An 18,516-nucleotide genomic window follows, 5' to 3' on the forward strand; every position below is an offset into this window, starting at 1 on the left:
AATCCTATAGGAGAGTCAATTTAGAGGAAAGGGATTATATTTGGGTGTTTACTGCTTTGTTTAGAACTGCATATAGTTTATGCTGCCTAAAATTAGGGTACGTCTGTTGAAATCTTTGCAGACCATCCTGTACACCATATGTCCCAAGAATGTTAAACTGTGAATTGTCAAGGTTGGGACTGCAAAAAGGGGGTGCTTAATGACACTTTCCAAAGTGTTTTGGAAGTCTATTCTAATTCTGGGAACTTAGGGCCACTGAAACATGAGGTGCTATGGAGGACTAACGGGAAGCCATGTCCAGGAAAATGTCAGAGATGCCAAAGCAGGAGACAGCACTGTACCCTACCCAGACTTAGGTCCAGCTCCTGAAATCTGTACAAGTCTGATGAGTGTCTAGAAGGAAGGTCTGATCAGCACTGTGACACCTGGGCTTCTTAACGGTGAGCAAATAGTGGCCACCCTGACTAATAAGATTTCAAGCATGCTGTTGGAAAGCTGCCAGTGACTGCAAATGGAGCAATAGTTCAGCCTAAAACAGGGCTCAATTTCTTTTTAATTGCTTCTGGCATTCCTGAATATAAAACTCATTGCCAATTCTAGGCTGAGGGTTTTTCATTTTGAGTACTGTCTAATAACAATATTTTATTTGGGAATGCAGAAGGATCCAACATGTGACCTATGCAGGCTCACTTAAGGAGCCAGTGTTGGCCACAGTTCTATAATAGTCTGTAATTTCTATGTGCTGAATTTGATGATAAAGTGCCAAAATAAAAGAAGCGTATATTAAAATGAGTTCACCATGTGTCCAAGTCAGCTAAATACATTCTCTTAGAACTGTTCGCGAAAAGACTGTTAGCCAAAGTGCATTAGCCAACCCCTTTGCAAATGATAAAAAGAATATGGAGATAATCCTTTCCTCAAACTAAATGGTTGAATGGAAACAAAAGGAAGACTTTGTGTTCCATTTCCTCTTAGACTACTCATAAAATAGTACAAAAACATATTGTCTTAATTCTGGAAAACAAATAGCTGGAAATTGCATTATTACATGAAACATGCATACATCCTGTTTATCGAAGTGTTCAGAATTTAAGGAAAAACTTGTGGGACATTTTAAAGCAGAAAGAAGTCAGAATATTGCTAATAATAAAATTATGCCTGGTGTTATCGTGAATTGATAACTCAAGCATAATATATCAGGTTTGAAAATGTAATTTTAGTGTTAGCTAACTGTAAGTACTCTGACATAGGAACATAGTTTGGACAGGATTGTGTTGTGTGGTCAAATTTTCTCTCTTATGGGCACTCACTTCCTAACATCCCTATTTATTAAGCTTTATTCTAAAAGTATACTCGTTAAGCTTCATTGCTTCTTCATATGGGTAACTCCAAAACCTCATAGGTATCTTTCTGAGACTGGGGAACCTGGGGACTCTACTAATGCTCAAGAAACTTGATAGTCTTGTTGTTTTTCCCTATTCTTAGGGAAGCTGTCAAGAATACCAACTTCATTATGCAGCTATGGCATAAGGGAATATTTCATTTGCTAGACATATCAAAACCTTTTGAGTCTGGGTTGTTTTCAGTTTGTATACATACATATATGTATACATGTATGTATATATGTATTTACACAAATATAGTAAAATTCTGGCAAAAATCCAGAAGCTGTAGTTTCAATCTTCTACCTCCTTGCTTCATTGAAAAACAGTCTGGGACTGGAACACAGCGCCAAGAAGGAAGCTTTAGAAAAGTTTAAAATCTGTTTAATAACCCCTGCAGCAGACAGAAGAAGGCTTGTTTTAGCATACTGATCCTCTATCAGGTGGAGTAATCATACTGTATGACTGGTGCTGAGTAGGAGCGCTGATCTCACCCCAGTCCAACCCCCGTGACCACCTGTTTGCTTTTTGTCCCCTTCTCTCTTTTCAGCAAAATAGCAGCCAGTGATGTGAGAATCATTAATTTCTTCTTAAAGAGACGGTTACTCCAGCTAAGAACAATCTCCCCCCTGTCCTGAAGCCCATTAAGTGACCATGGAAGGCAAAGACACTTTTCTCCTCTTCTGCGTGGCAGTAAGAGGTTCAGCAGTCCCAGCCAGGCAGCTGATATATCACCAGGACCATAGACTGATTGATGTTCTCATTCAAGGAGCCTGGAACTCACTCACTTGATAAATGAACGGTATCCCAAACCAGCCCTTCCTCCTTCTTGCTGCTGTGATTGTCAAACAGCTTTAAAGCTTTTCTTTGGCTTGAGAAGCTAAACAGAGTCATGCTTCTTAGGGAAAAGTTCTACAAAAGGCTTTGCCCTGGGTGGAGGAGGGACCGGTTTCCTTTGATGTTTAGCAGCTGGCACTTTCCAGGTGGCTAAACTTCAAAGGCAAGTGTTAGGATCTTCCTCCAACCTGGTCCATCAGTTCTTTGTAGATAGCTGGGCTCATTTAATGTTTCACTTTACTTGGAATGCTAAATTGGAAGCCATAAATTCCAGATGGCCTTTTAAATATGTACCGTCCTTCTACCTGAAAGGGGCCTGGCTGCCTGCAGAGCATTGATGAGGCAGGTGGCAGCTCCTTCTGAGCAGAAAGAATGTACTTTCAGCTCTGACCTTCTGTGATCCCAGTGAGTTACGTTACTCAGTTTCTCCTTAATCTCTCCACCTGTGAAGCATGCATGTCGGTATTTCTCTGGCTGGCAGGACTGCTGTGAGGCTGCATTTTCTGGAATGCAAAAACAAGTTTGAGATCATCAGTCAATATACAAACCAAAGTTATCACCAATTATAAAAAACCTGCCCCAAACGGTCTGCCCCCCCCAGGGACATTGACAAGAGCTAGTAGCTGCAGCTTCTAGTTAGGAGTTGGTAAGTTGATTTGCTACGGGATTTTAGAGCAAGTAAGGAGCCAAATGCTGCTCATCTGAATTTTTTGAACCCTGAACCATCAAAGCTGTCAAATGTCAATGGCAAGGTCTCTATTACCTTTGCTAGCAATGAACATGGGCTGGATTTTGCTATAGCAAGTTTCTATTTCCCTGATACTGAAGTTTTTCTAACTGGTGAACCAGCTGGCACTTTCAGGCCCAACACTGAGTGTGATGTTACTTGAGTCTCGGTTTGAGGGTGAGCCTGGAGCTAACATGATGGTGTAGTCCTCCCTGCTGTGAGACTTATGGACCAAGTCTTTGTATCTCCTTGTCTAGTCAAACTCTCAGGGATTCTCCTGGCATGCAAAGGGACCTCTTGTTTGATAGGTTCCACAATCTCAGACACTTTAAGAGGCAGAAAATAAGTTTGACTCATTGTTTTGATTTCACGCAACTCTTTTTTTCTTTCTTTCTTTTTTATTAAAGCTACGATCAATACAGAGTTTCAGCTGCAGATCTTATCATCCTGAAGCATTTGGAAATTCTGGACATTAACATAAACAATCCTTCTGTACTCTAGCCAAAATGCAATGCTTAGGATTACAATGCAATCTAACTGCTCATGGAGTGCACAGTTTCTCTTCTGCTACATATTGTCACTCTCCATAATGTTCATTCCTTTTCTGAGGCCACCCATAAATGTTAAGTTGCAATTAATATCAACATTTGGTAATACCAAACTACATTTGATGTTACAAAAGTGAAAGCAAGTTTTCCAGGCACCCACTGCACATGCTGCTATAATCTAACGATGAAGCTTATTATACAACATTCTTAAAATACAATACACTCACAACACTTGTAAGATGTTTGTCTCTAAGCAAATAACATTCATAAGTTGTCTTTTGAAAAGAGATACACAGGAAACTAGAACATGGAGGTAGCAAACTCATTATTGTTAAAGTTGAGTCAAAAATAATCTTGGAAATTTCCTAAGGTTAGAGCACTTGACTGAATTAATTCTATTTTTTTAAATGTAATTGTAATAATAAATCACTGAGTCTTAATCACGTTTATTCTGCCACCAAAAAGTGATTTAAGAAATGTCTGTCTCTCCTCCTATCAGCATCCTGTGTGCTTTAGTCTACAGTCTCTGTTTATAGGTGAGAGACTGTCCAATTTACTCATGGATGCATAGTAACCTTTGCAGAATTAAAACTAAAGACAGTTACACAACCTGTTAAATACTTCAAAGATGAGGCAGGTTCAATAATTAGTTAGCTATTGTTAGATAATGAAATTTTCTATCTTTTACTGATTTAGTAAAAAGCAAAACTTCTTAAGACTGCATACCTAAAGTAATAATGTGATATGAAAGCAATAATGTGATATAAGAGATGCTTGAGATAAAAGCATGTTTATAATAGAAACAGAATGTATATAGAAGTGATTAAAAATCAATCCTGACCATAATATTATTGGATACATCTTCCATTATAACCTATTATGTTTGAAAAACACATGCATATCTATAGGAATAATTTGGCTTAAAGTGATTTTGAAATGTATGTATATTTAAATACTCTTTTCCTATTTGAATTCTCTTTCCAGCTGAGGTTTACCCCAAAATGTATCACACATGCTTTTTCCTGGTGACATACATGGCACCACTGTGTCTTATGGTGTTGGCCTATTTGCAAATATTTCGAAAGCTGTGGTGTCGCCAGGTAAGTCACTTAACACTAGCTCTATTTGCTTGCTGTTGTGACTGTGTGCAGATTCCTACGTACAACTTTCTTCTCTATATGCTTGTGTGACGGATGCACTCGATCTCTTAACTAAATTAGCAGTAGTTTGGTACAGTCTCCAAAGGAGGTAAAGGCCTGAGCCATGGCGGGGCCAAGAACTTCTCTGGTCCCGATGTGTTCTCTGAGAACCCCCAAAGAAGCTGAGTGGCACAGTGAGCATCGATGCATATGAGCTTGGAACACCGATCATGCAATTGACACATGAATAGCGGGTGGCTTTTCCAAGTCTCGTTTATCAAGGAACAAAGAAAGTTGTGGGTACAAGGAGCCTCATGCATACCTTTCCTATCGCATGTAATTTGACTACTAGCCAACCACTTAGCTATACATATGACAGCCAAAGTGAGCTTTTTTTGAGCTCTCCCTGCCAGGCAGCGTGGCTGCATGGCGGTGATCTCCCCTTGAGCTGGGACACCTCTCAAGGTTGCTCCTTGAGGCAGAGAGACCTTTTACCAGCAGCAGATCTTTGGTAAGTGACCAATATCGTGCATAACCTTGTAGTATGGTAACATTGACTTTGTCTTGGTAACTTTGATTGCCTGCTGAATTGATACATTTTGCATATATAATCCCTTAAACATAAACTGTTGTCCAAGTCTGATCAGGAGTTTAGAAAGCAAGGGGGTCTATTCTGAACCTCGTGACTCAAATGGAGGGTTCTCCGAACCCTTTTGTATCCTCAGTCTCTCTGTGAATCATTTTAGCTCGAGTGTAACCCAATTTTCCTGTGTATGTTTCTTCCATGCAGTAATTAATAGAATGAAACTTGCCATTGAACTTTGTTAAGTCACACTTTTATAAATCATATTAAAATCACTTATGCTAATACCTTTGACAGGGATTTTTTAAGCGTTCTAAATCACTCATTCACGACAAATTGGCATAGTCGGCAGGATTCAAACCTGTGTGGGGACTTAGGACTTGGACTTGTTGTCACTTAGGACTTGGATTTTTACATCCAGCACTGTTCCCAGGTTCAGTGACTCTGCTGGCTTACAGCCACCTTGGATAGGCACAGAGAGGCATTAAAAAATTAAGGCAGTCAGGCTGAATGTAAACCCTTTCTTGCTCAGGTCTATGAAGGGCTTAGAGGGAGAGAAAGAGAGAAAAAGGCAACAGAAAGATTTATTATAGGCAGAAGAAAGATATCTCCCATTGTATCTGAAATGCTTACCAAAATACCTTAGGTGACCTTATGTATACTGCTAAAATCTCCTGTAGCAGTCAAAAGTTAGGATTGACCTTCTCATTTTGTTAGTAGTCTGTACTATTTTTATTTTTATTTATTTTTATTTATTTTTATTTATTTTTATTTTTCATTGTACAAAATCTCAGGTTCATAGCAGGTCCAATCTGAACAAAAGTTAGACTAGAAAGTCCAGCTATCAGAACTGTGAGACTGGAATTGCCTGATGTGAAGCTGGCTGTTGTCAGTAATATTCGATATGAATTATCGACAAATAATTGGCATGATTTCTAATGTGAACATCTGTTTTTTCAAGATTCAAATTAAAAATACAGGAAAGAAAACAGAAATACTAAACAAAAAACCACCAAGCAAGCAAACACACAAAGAACGTTTGAATTGAAGTGGCAAAAATGATGTGAATTTTTTCAGGAAAGTTTTTCCCCCTCCAACAATTTGAAGTGGTGTCAGCTTGAGAATCCTTTTCTGGGTGTGACCTGTAATCTGTCATGCATCAGTCTACAGTTCTCTCTGCTGTCTTCTGCTTTGTCTGGGATTTATCTATAGCTGTAGTCCTCTGCCACCCCCTGCCCTGCCATTCTGTAAAGGACAATAAACTCATCCCGTTGAAGACATGATGCAAGATATATTCCCTCTCCTGTCCTCTCAAATGGCTCTAACAATGGCTAACATTTCCATCAAGATAGGGGCATGTATCATTTCTTTCTCACCATTATGTCTGATACCATCCAAATTTGAGGCTGTCCTGGCCAGGGCATAATATCTGCCACATCAGGAGCATTTTTCATGCAGTTCAAACTGATGCATCAGAGAAATCACAAGTAGACTTTAGATTTCTAAATATACATATGTTAAAAGTAAAAATCAAATCTTATACTGACAAAGCATATCTCTTGTAAATAACTAAAACATAGGAAAAACCAAATCTGCTTTAAGGCATTTTGTTATCATCCATACATCATAACAGCAATTATTCTCACTTCTACTCAGATTAGGTTAAACCAGAGTTGCTGTTTATCTTGCTGTTTAAGTTAATATTTTTGGTTTTAATGTCTTACATTTATAAGACTAAATAGCAAGATAGTTTGAAGGTAAAATTTAACCTGTACAATTTGAGGGGACTCTTCACCAGAACAAAGGCTTTGCTCAGTTAGTTTTGAAATTAAGTTCAGTCTAATGTAGCTCTAAGATTCTCTGCATTGCTGAATAGTTATCTGCCCTGTAGCACCCAATGACCTTACCACCATATTCCTTCTTAGCATTCTCTTCTGTACTTTCTTTACAATCTACCTATTCTCTCAAACTGACCATCAATTAAGTTAATGCAAAGCAATTGTTCTTAACCTGCATGTAGCTTGAAAATGCTGGTTCAGATTCAGAGCAGAAGTTGAAAGACTAGAAACCAACCTGTTTTGTTGGTTTTTTTCCCCCCAACTGTATTAGCTGGCCTATTTCTTCTTCACAATATTTCTTCTCCCTGTACATCTTGCATGCTGGCAAGGTTAGGATGATCCTTTTTTTTCAGTGGCAAAAAGACAAATACTGCTACAGGCCTAGTGCTATCAATGATGCAAAATTACAGATGTCTCTTTTCCTAGCATAGATGATAGCACTACGTATAAGAGGCTGCACTAAGTGAAATTAAAACCACTGCACATCTATTATCAACTGTGACTTGGCTGTAGACAGCAGGCATTTTTCTAAGTGCAACAGGTGTGCCATAATCAGTCGTGTATAGCAAACTAATGCAGTGCTCTAAATGTATTATTTGATGATAGTTTCAATTAAGAAATCATGCTGTTTACCAGAACTTCAGTTAAATATAGTGAACCTATTGCAATGTACAATGAACCTTCCAGATGTACGTGATAGAAAAAACACAGCAAACAGTAGATGCTTTCTATGCCTTACACTTTTTCTAAAGGTTCTTTTTTAAAATGGAGTGTGTTGTGCATGCAAATTTTCAGATGACTAAAGATAAGATGGATTTACACGCTATCCTTACCGTACTTCGTGCAACAGCTCTTAAAATTTCTGATTGTGTCTTTCAAGCAGATCTTTGAATATAAGCTTTACAATCTTTGAATTAATGATTCATCTTTGTAAAGACAAGAACAATCATGCCACAAATACCAGGGATTTTGAGTAATTTATTTTAATTATTAGCAAGGAAGTAGTAATTTAGAAGGCTATGTTCTCTTGCGGATTTTAAGGAGATTAAAAGTAACTTCTGAACAAATAAATAGGACTGAATGGAGTTATGATGAAAGTGTAGATACATAATTTGTATTATCAAGTTCCATACTGTATGCTTCGATTTACTGATGTCAAAATGCATTGACACTAAAGCCTACTCATATTAATAACTAGGAACCCTACCAATTTTCATTTTGGCAGCTGAAATACACCCTTCCAATCTGTGCAAGTTGTTATTACATTTGGAGAGATTTCCTCTGGTTATAAACCCTTCAATAATAATTTGAGGGAATAGAGGAAAGGTGCATAAGAAAGTAACTGCAACTTTTAGTACCTGTTTGGACACAGCTAGTGGGCTTTTAGTGAATCATTGGAATTACACAAATTCTCCACAATTAACTCTATGACTCATTTGTTACTGAAAAGCAAATATATGAATTATGCTGGCATGTGTATACTTGTACATACATAATCATAGAATCATTTAGGCTGGAAAAGACCTTTAACATCATCAAGTCCAACTGTTAACCTGGCACTGCCAAGTCCACCACTAAACCATGTCCCTAAGCACCACATCTACACGTCTTTTAAATACCTCCAGGGATGGTGACTCAACCACTTCCCTGGGCAGCCTGTTCCAATGCTTGACAACCCTTTCGGTGAAGGAATTTTTCCTAAGATCCAGTCTAAACCTCCCCTGGCGCAACTTGAGGCCATTTCCTCTTGTCCTATCACTTGTAATACATGTATGTGTGTTTACCTAAATGCGTATTTGTAAATGTTTCTGTATATACACACACACACGCACACGCTTCTGAAGTGTTATGCCTCTTAGATGGTGCATCTGTGTGTATATAGCTCTTCTTTTTTTTTCCCTGATAAAATTCTTGCTGTATTATTGCCTATTGGTGTAACAGTAGCAAAGCCCAAGTGTATGCCAGGTAAAGACTGAGGAAAATAGGGTTCTTTAGAAAGGTTCTCAATACAAACTCCTGAAGATTTAGCAATTTAATATATAGTACAGTGAGATTGTACATTGTGTACAGTCCCACCTTTGATCACCTCTTGCTATTAAAGACTGCTTAAATACCAGAAAAGACCCTTCTACCTGCACACAGAGGTACAAACCATGTACACAGTCATGTCTAACATATCTGTAGAAACAGCCATTCACAATTTTGAGACGAGATAATGTTTCTCTTCATCTAAATTTCATCTAGCTACCAGGAAAGCTGGTCACTGATTTCTTAAAGTGAATCTTTGGTATAATCAGGAGGGAGAGATTTGGCTGAATTTCTCTGCTTCCTTCTCCAGTTCTTGCTACAACATGGTAACTCAATATGACTGAAAAGGAAAGAAAAGCTTCTGCTTCAAAGTTAGACGAACAGAATATCAAAGCACCCCTGATACGCCAGAGTCAGAATCTCAGACAGCATATTATCTCAGTTGTGCATGGCAAAGACACATTGCAGTACTACACCGCACAGCTAAGTAGGGTAAATCCCTTGCAATAGGACAGACATTCCAGGTATGAAACTGATACTGCTGATTTCAGCTGAATGAGTGGGAACCCACAGTAGAAGTGCGTGCAACGGGGTTTTTTATTGCTTTATGTCCACAGAGACATTAGTAAAAAATAAATGTTGTAACGTATCCCCTGTTCTATTTCATTGATTTCCTGTTCATTACAACACAACTTTCTCAAAACATTCCAATAGCTGTAAATCAGGTTTGATGGTGCACATGAATGCTAAATTAAGGGCTTGTCTGTGCAAGGAAGCTATTCATCCCCCCGCTCCCCCCAAACAACATAATAGATATTCTAGAACAATTCTGAATGTGCATGTTTTTATTTTAGAACAAGTATTCCCTTTTTAGCTTACTTTTTTTCTGACATAAATATCCAAAATTTTATTCTTTTCTGGTCAGTTTGTGTGGATAAGCCCTGATTTTTAAAATGTTACAATAGACAATTTGAATTTTGCAGATACTTTTAAACAAGAATTATTTTACACTCATGAGACTAGTCACACTGCAGACAATTGCACTACACATGAATAAAGCTATATTTCTACTCAAAAGGTTTTCACAATGTATAACATTGAAAACATAATAAATGTCATTGTAATAGAGTTCTCTGAGAAAGTCCTTGCCATCTCTAGTCTTTCACATTTGGCTGCAGGCAGGAAATAATTTTGAAGAGCTGAAGCAAAATTGCTTTATTTGACTTGGCTTATGTGAGGGCACAGAAAACAAAACCCGAGATTTTTCTTTTAATAGCATGGTGCTACATCTACCTGTTGCAAGGTGTCTGTGGCTAACCTAATTCTTCCTATGTCTTGGCAGTCTTCCATGATTCCCCTCTATTCATCACTGTATATACATTCAGTTTTGAAGAGCTTTGCAGGGAGATCCACACTTCAGCTGTGATTTCTTTAGCTGCTTCATTGTCATCTAGATTGCATATTTGGAAGTTTTATGGCACTTAAAACTATGTAGGCTTTAAATCCTTGTTTTCCGATGCTGAAAAGCTGTTTAGTATCTTAAATTAGTAGCATATTAATGGAATAGACTACTCTGCCATACAAGAAAACATTTAATATAGAACTTTATAGCAGCATAACGGCAGTAGTAGTGTTGGTAAGTGTGATAGTCTGCAGAGACAAGCAATGCAAGGTATTTGGGAAGTAAAGACAATTTTAATACACCAGTTGATATATTTGGATAAAACACAAATTTTTATGCAGACCTTCAAGTGTGTCTGAAATCTGGTTTGTTTCTTCCAGCTACATCAATTAATGTAATAAAAAAGAATACTTCACCCTGTAAGCTTACATTGTGTATGTCAACATGTCTATTTGTCTTGTTACAGCTACCCACAGTGCTAGTTTTTCAAAGTGCCCCTTATTTTGTCTTTTTTAGATCCCGGGAACTTCTTCTGTTGTTCAGAAAAAATGGAAGCCTCTGCAGTCCTCAGCCCAGCCCCGAGGGCTGGGACAATCAACAAAGTCAAAGATCAGCGCCGTGGCAGCTGAAATAAAACAGATTCGTGCAAGAAGGAAAACAGCACGTATGCTAATGGTCGTCCTCCTGGTTTTTGCACTTTGCTATCTACCAATTAGCATCCTCAATGTCTTGAAAAGGTAAAGTTTATCCCAAAATATAAACACTTGGTAAAGCTTTCTGTCCAAAAACAATCCTCTGTTACTAAATTCCTCTTATTCTGGCAGATACTTTTGAAAGAGAAGCTTACTTATTTCATGATAAAGAAATTGAATCATACACTTGCAAGAAAAAATATATCTAACCTATGTGTAGTATTTAAACTAAAGGCCAGATTGTGGAACCCTTATTAGCAAGCTCTTCCTCATGAAAATGATCTAACCTATCTCATCATTAAAACCTCTCATTTACATGGGATTACAGCTTGTTTGCTGTAAATGCACCCATGGAAGTGCATTTACCTAAAGCAGCAGCTGAAGGTTAGCAGGAGAGTGTTGTGTTGTGGCTTGGCCCTGGGGATTGTGAAATGCTGGGTTCAAACCCAAGCCCCATCATGTACAATTCCGAGACCTTAGGCTAACCCTTTAGTTTGCCTATGAAGCTTTATTTTACTTATTTATCCTTTTCTCTCCTGTTCATTTGAGACATAATTGTTTACACTCTGGTTTTTGTACAGTGGCTGACAGGCTAAGGCATTGATATAGTTATAACTCATGAGACCTCTGGAATACTGATAAATAATGACATATAGCACAAGATTTGAATATCCTAAAAAATAACCAGCCTTTTATTGGTGCTTGAGGAACATTTTAGTTTTTAAGGAGTAGTTTCTAGTTGGATATGAAGGCTTAAATACATCCCATGCAATTCTGGCACTTTCTTGAGGCCTAATTTAAGTACTTTTCATCCTCAGATCCCTTAGTAGGCAATGTGGAGAGAAAGAAGTATTTCCAGAAGGCAGTTCAGGCCACCTACAATCTGAACCACAGAGGAACTACACAGGCTGCCTCAACTGCAATAGCAGAGCAGGCCCATAGGTAGATTTTCACTTAAATAGCAAAAGTTAGGTGTGAGGAATCTGGGCAAAGCAGGTTTCTCTGGAGGACAGAAGCTGCTACTGTGGCCTCAGTTTGGGGGCCAGTTCAGTGCCTTTCCAATTCCAGAGCCCCTGTTTATTGGAGAGTGGACCTAAAGCCAGGAACCTCAATGACATGAAGAGGTCAAAAGCAACTTTTCCCATCTTTTTGTGACTTACTTGACACCAGGTGATTTTGGTTACTTAGCAGAAAAGTCATTTATCTGCACCATTGCAAAGTAAAGTACTGATGGTCTCTGTTGTGCTAAACCACCAAGACAGGAGGCTGAGGGATGGGGAGAGGACTTTATTCTCTCAAGAAAGTGAGCACTGTTGAATCAGCTTTTCTGTGATACAGCAAATAGGTCGTCAGAGATAAAATTAGGCTAGAAGTTGCCAAATCCTTTTATATGATTTCTAATTTTGCCATCTTTCAGGTTTGCTTTTCTTTTTCGGTAGGGTTTTCGGGATGTTTAATCATGCCGATGACAGAGAAACTGTATACGCCTGGTTCACATTCTCACACTGGCTTGTGTATGCAAACAGTGCAGCCAATCCTATTATTTATAACTTCCTCAGCGGTAAGTTACAGTTACTGAGAATTCAAGTTTAATGTATAGTTTGAATGTAATGAGTCATATAGCAAATAAGATTAATGACTATGTAACATCAGCCCAGCTCCTCTGGTGGGAGCTAGGTCCTCTTCTTGGAACAAGTTGCCTGAAGTATCCCATTACCTTCAGGCTATCTACCTATAACTAAACTAAACAGTGCCAGGGCCTGAGTCCAAGTGCTTGAATTTGACTGTCCATGCCATTAATTTGGTAAAGAAGTCCCTGGCATGACTCTGGTCTGAAACAATTACCATTCCCCTAAACATTCCCTGTATACTGTCTGGGAGGTAGCACAGGCCAGGGGCTGTCCCCAGTTGGCATTTTATATGCAGGTATTGGGTTTTGGATGCTGTGAGTCTTTAATAGTACTTGCATGACCAGACTGTGCCAAGTAGGTTCAAGGCCAAAGAACGAGCCAGGATGCTGTTTACTTACTAGTATAGATTTGTCTTATTTTGTATTTGTCTTATTTGGCTATGGGCAGCAGAATCAGGACCTAAACTGGGGGTATTACAGCTAAATACAAGGAGGCAAAAGTCTGTTGATCCTCACTACACATTTCCTCACTGTAGTTTTTTTGTGGTGTGTACTGTGAGGATGATTTGAACCATTTCCCCTGAGCCCCAAAAGCAGACTAATGGACTGTCAAACACTTTGAATCTTCTTTTAAAATGTATTCAAGATGAAATACAAATTAGCCATGCCCGCTCATTTCACATGTCAAGTAATGATTCAGTCATTTAAGCCTACGATTGCTCAATTACTTGTTTTTGTTAGATATGTTATTAATCAACAGACTATCCATGACATGATTTCATAAATCATTCTAGTTTGTCCATTCTGTCTAGCCAAGAATAATTCAGGTTTCATACCATACCTCACATATCTTCTTACAAGGTTATATTTTTTCTGTCTTTCTCCAAGATGTTGAAATTGTAATTTCCTACTTCTCCATTAGAAGAACATCTGTGTGTGTTGGGTTAATTTTGCTTTAGCTAGCTGCTTTTTTCTAATCTATAAAGTTTGTTGAAACACGGTTTATAGTACAATTTTTTCATGAGACTTTTTTGTGGTTGACAGGGAAATTTAGAGAAGAATTTAAGGCAGCATTTTCTTGTTGCATCTTTGGCATTCGCAGTCACCATGATGAACGGCTCACCAGAGGTCGTGCCAGTACAGAGAGTCGGAAATCTTTGACCACTCAGATCAGCAATTTTGATAACGTTTCAAAACTTTCAGAACACGTTGTATTGACCAACATAAACACAATTCCAGCAAATGGTACTGCACCTATTACCCACTGGTAGTATACTTGTCCCTATGTCTTTTGATGCTGTGAAAGTAAAATTTAACTGTGCATACAACGATATTTGAATATGAGCACAATGCAATGAGAAGGGTGTTTACAATTAATTAATTTCTTACAACTGTAAGAAAAGTAACCTACAAGAAATATTTTATAGAATATGCTACAACTTTGGTGATATATTGATGAAACAAAATTTCATCTCATTTATTTCAAAAGTTGAGTTGCAATTGGGGAGGGGGTAAGGTAATCATCTTTTATATAAATATTTTCTTTGGATCCCTACTTCCTTTAGGCTCCTAAGTAAATAAAGAACAGGTACCTGAAAGTATGAAAATAATTTTCCCTGCAGTTGCAATGTGTTTATAAACAGCTATATTCTACTCAGAGCTAATTCTCTGAAGTTGTGGTCTATTCTATAACAAATATTATAACCAAAATTGGGTGTACAGATTGAACTACCTGAATGTCCTTGAGTATTTCAAATGGTCTGCTTACTCATGTGAGTTGGGCTGATCAAATAAGAAATTCACATTAATTTCTTTTCTCACATTTTCTGTTCTTTTTCCTGTTGGGTGGGTTATTCTGTGTATTCAGGAACAGCTGGGAAGCCACTCTTGATTTTTCTCCAATACAAGGTTGATAAACAAATTAACACAGTCTGAAATGAAAGGCAGAAGTTGTTCAAGCTTTCCCAATTCTGGGTAAACACTGAAATGACTGTGCAATTTCCTAGCTTTGTGAATAGATGGAAAATGGCATATAATTTATTATTTGATATTTCTCATTACATTATATGTTATATCCCAGCAGGACTTTGCAAGGAACTACAAGTACAGGATTCATCCCTTCTCTCCTAGGGATGTGAACATTGGTTGTCTAGAAGTTATCTCAGACACTATAGGCTAGGACTATATAAGCTATATATTGATAACAGAGAAATTGGTATCTCCAAGGACAGCTAATCTGTTCCTAAAATATATATCTGAAAAGAATTAAATAAATTACCTCTGAAGATGTCTGTTCTTTTCACTTACTATAGAAGGAATGTTTTTTTTCCTGAATTCAGCTTGCTCTGCTCCAGTAGTGTTGCCATTCCTATATGTAAGGCACAAGCAAGGTCACAGCCATGAAACCCAGATGACAGCATGGCTGTAGATGATGTTTTACTCTATATCGATTATTTGTCACCATTCTCTTCTCCCTGCCTGTCCTGTGCTCATTGCAGGCGGGTTGGACTAGATGATCTTTAAAGGTTTCTTCCAACCCAAACCGTTCTATGATTCTATGATTGACTTGTACACAGGAAGCTGTAGTGCTCTGCTGGTCTTAGTGGCATCTGGATAAGGAGCCACAGTGCAATTTACCAAATAATGCATATTAAATAAGTAGTAGAACACATTAAAAATGTTTAAAAGTAAGAAAATAAAGATTTATGCATCAGAAATCCCCTTAGACTTCAGTCAAGAAGTCTTCACTTAAAATTTGCAAGTGCAATTTGGAACATTTTCTGGCAGACCATTTTGTTAATAGATCATCACCTGCATAGTGTTCAGAGAGTGACAATCACAGGGTGAGCCAGTCAGCTACCTGATACAAACAGTAAAGTAATCTTAAAATCTTTATTTTATCTTACAGGTATCCCAGCTACACTCAGCCCACTGAAATCAGTGGAACTGCATCTCCACATACCAGGGATGAACATGACTTCAAATTTAGATGAAGCTGTGAGAGTTTCTGCAGAAGACACTGTCAACACAGAGAATGTAGAGTGGGAAAAATTCGTCCCTAGCATAACTAAACTTACTGCGATGGAGTTACAGCAAGGATGACTTTGGCTCAATACATGTAAGACCACCACAGAATGGCACATGCTTTTGGCTGTGTTACAGACTACAACAACTGGACAAAAGGATTCCTTCAAAATGACTGCCTCTCCTATTTCTTCTCAGTCTTACAGAAACCTACTTACCTCAGTATGAGCTAAAGAACATGTCTTTACAAGTCTTTTTAAAGATTGGATTGTATCATACTTTGTAAATACTGTAGGTATTTATTTTTATATATTTTAGATGCTGTGGAATGTTCTAAAATGCATCATATAAAGAACTCTAAGTATTTGAAAGAAGTCTCAAACATCATTTATTTATATCCTGTTTCTATAAATGAGTGACTTATTTACAAGGAATGCTTACTTATGCACTAGTGATATTCTGGAATTACTTTGCACTTCTTTTTCTGCTGATGCATTTGTAGTAAATTCTACGTTCTTTATGGAACTTTCACTTCAGATTGATTTGGGGAGATTCCAGGCTACTTTTCTAAGCACAGACATGTTTCTAAGATGTGAACCCAAAGTGCTGCAAGTCACACATGTTTTCATAAGATTACACTAAATAGCCAATTATTTTTTTTCTTCAGACTCCAGTGCCTAAAAAATAACTACTTAAATAAAACTTACATGATGCTTAAAGGTGCTATAAGCTCAAAATTCCTACTCAGGCCAATAGGAATAACAAGTGTCAGCACCCCTGAAGGACAGGACATTTTAACTTTGGTAGCTCATTTAATCAATAACGTCTGCAAATGTTGCTCCAGAAGATCTCTGAGGATCTTTAAAATAGAAAACTTTGGTTATCTTGCTTGCTTTCACGATTTCTCTCTCAGCTGCCATTTAATACTAATGATACAAACAATTAACATATTTATACGCCAAGAAAATGTTGACTTTCCAACAATTAAAATAAAATGTTTCTCTCTGGAAATTATAGAGTTGATATCTCATTGGACCAGTAGATCAAGTACTCACTTATCCATTTTTCATTTATGGGATAAGCTCCCTGGCCTGGGGCTTCCTACCATGCATTGTTATTTTTCTTCTTAATGAACAAAGATGGTGCATCACTGGAGACTTAGTCTGCTAGGAGAACGTGGCCTATTGGTTAGAAAGAAGCTGATCTATAAGAACCTCAGCTACAATCTCCATGTGGCACTATTCTTGCATTTCAGTTAAGATTTTTCAAAAGGAAGGGTAAGATGGGAGGGAGGACTTGTTTTTCAGTAAAAAGCATTTGACATAGAAAGCAGACATTCCCACACGTTCAAATGTTTCTGAAAAGCCAATTATTCACAGACAAGGTGTTATTTGATTAACTTATGTAAATATTTTTTCTAGGTTTTACTTTGACCGAATGTCATGCAATGTACTGTCTATCGTGACAGCAGTAGTTTTATGAAGTGCTTAATCACTCTATGCTTTAGCCTTCCCCAACAGCTGTTTTACTTGACATTGTTGCAATTACTCCTAGTTTACACTGGTGTAAAGTGAGAGGAAAACTTTTGCATTTGTTTATATATTAAAGTTTTCTTTTTCTATTAGAAAAAGGAGAATATTCTTTTTCTATTAAAAAAAGAATAAGGAGAAATACATAAATGGAAAGAATGTTTAAACATCAAATAAAATCATAGGAATTCTTATTTTCCTATTTGTAAGCTTAATTTTTGAGTATAGCTATTATGTCATTGTTATTTCAAGAAATTATTTTACTTTGTCTCTTCTAAGAAAAGAAAATCCAAATAATTGTGGAAAGTACATCCTTGTGAAAGGATTTGGTTTCATAGCTGTTGCAATTCCTTTGTCATTAGGTGGCTATTTTTGCTCTTCAGCCACAGAAAATGTAGTATTCTTAAACTCTGTGGAACAAGATACAGTTTTTCTATATAATTTGAAATTATTGGACAAACAGCTGCTGAATTAAAACATTACAGAAATGGGAGAATGGAATTTGAAGTCTTCAAATTTTTTCTTTTGTTCTGATACAAGTAAATAAAAAGTCAAAAAGTTAAAAACCAGTATAGTAATCTAGCTGCAAAATAATTATCAGTGATCATTTAATTGTGCCATAAAAAGTTGCCTCAACCCACTGCTGAAAAATATCCATTGTGTCAAAATTTTGCAAACCTATACTTTCCTTTCAGAAAATGTATTTTTAGCTTCTTCTTGAAGAGAGAGTAAACATGTAGAAAGTAAATGGTTACCTAAGAAAACTTTGTTGGTATAAAAGGGGGGGTATGTATTTTTTTCAAACATAAAAGGTCACGGGTGACTGTGGAAGACCAGCAAAATTCTCACACTTTGTCAGGTGTGTTGCCCAGATCCCTGTGGGATGAACGGGGAGGGAAAGGGTACAGTATTTCTAACTTGGGCCACCTAACAAACAACTAAAATAGTAATGTTAGTGATGCTCGTGGAAAAAACGTAAGTAGCATCTTTCTAAAGGGGGGTTGAATACCACCTGCCAACACAAATTGTCTTCTTTTTCCTGCTACCTTAATGCCAATGGGATAAATTGTGTTAGTTAATCTGAGGTAAGAACACCACTAAAGGTCATTGGCAGTTTTTGGCTCCTGTAGGTCTCCTGTGACATGTTAGAAATGGAA

The 18,516-nt window shown here is 37.5% G+C and overlaps 1 protein-coding gene across 1 annotated transcript in view; it reads left to right on the forward strand.

Annotated features, from left to right (window-relative positions):
* Positions 1-15,908, forward strand: part of HCRTR2 (hypocretin receptor 2) — a 42,140-nt gene extending 26,232 nt beyond the window's left edge. The window contains exons 4-8 of the mRNA XM_075497282.1: positions 4,479-4,594; positions 11,001-11,221; positions 12,616-12,737; positions 13,851-14,051; positions 15,715-15,908. Coding sequence (XP_075353397.1) covers positions 4,479-4,594; positions 11,001-11,221; positions 12,616-12,737; positions 13,851-14,051; positions 15,715-15,908 — 854 coding nt within the window. The remainder of the gene's footprint in view (positions 1-4,478; positions 4,595-11,000; positions 11,222-12,615; positions 12,738-13,850; positions 14,052-15,714) is intronic.
* Positions 15,909-18,516: the final 2,608 nt, after the last annotated feature.

Source organism: Mycteria americana, chromosome 3 (assembly GCF_035582795.1).
Source record: "Mycteria americana isolate JAX WOST 10 ecotype Jacksonville Zoo and Gardens chromosome 3, USCA_MyAme_1.0, whole genome shotgun sequence".
NCBI lineage: Eukaryota > Metazoa > Chordata > Aves > Ciconiiformes > Ciconiidae > Mycteria > Mycteria americana.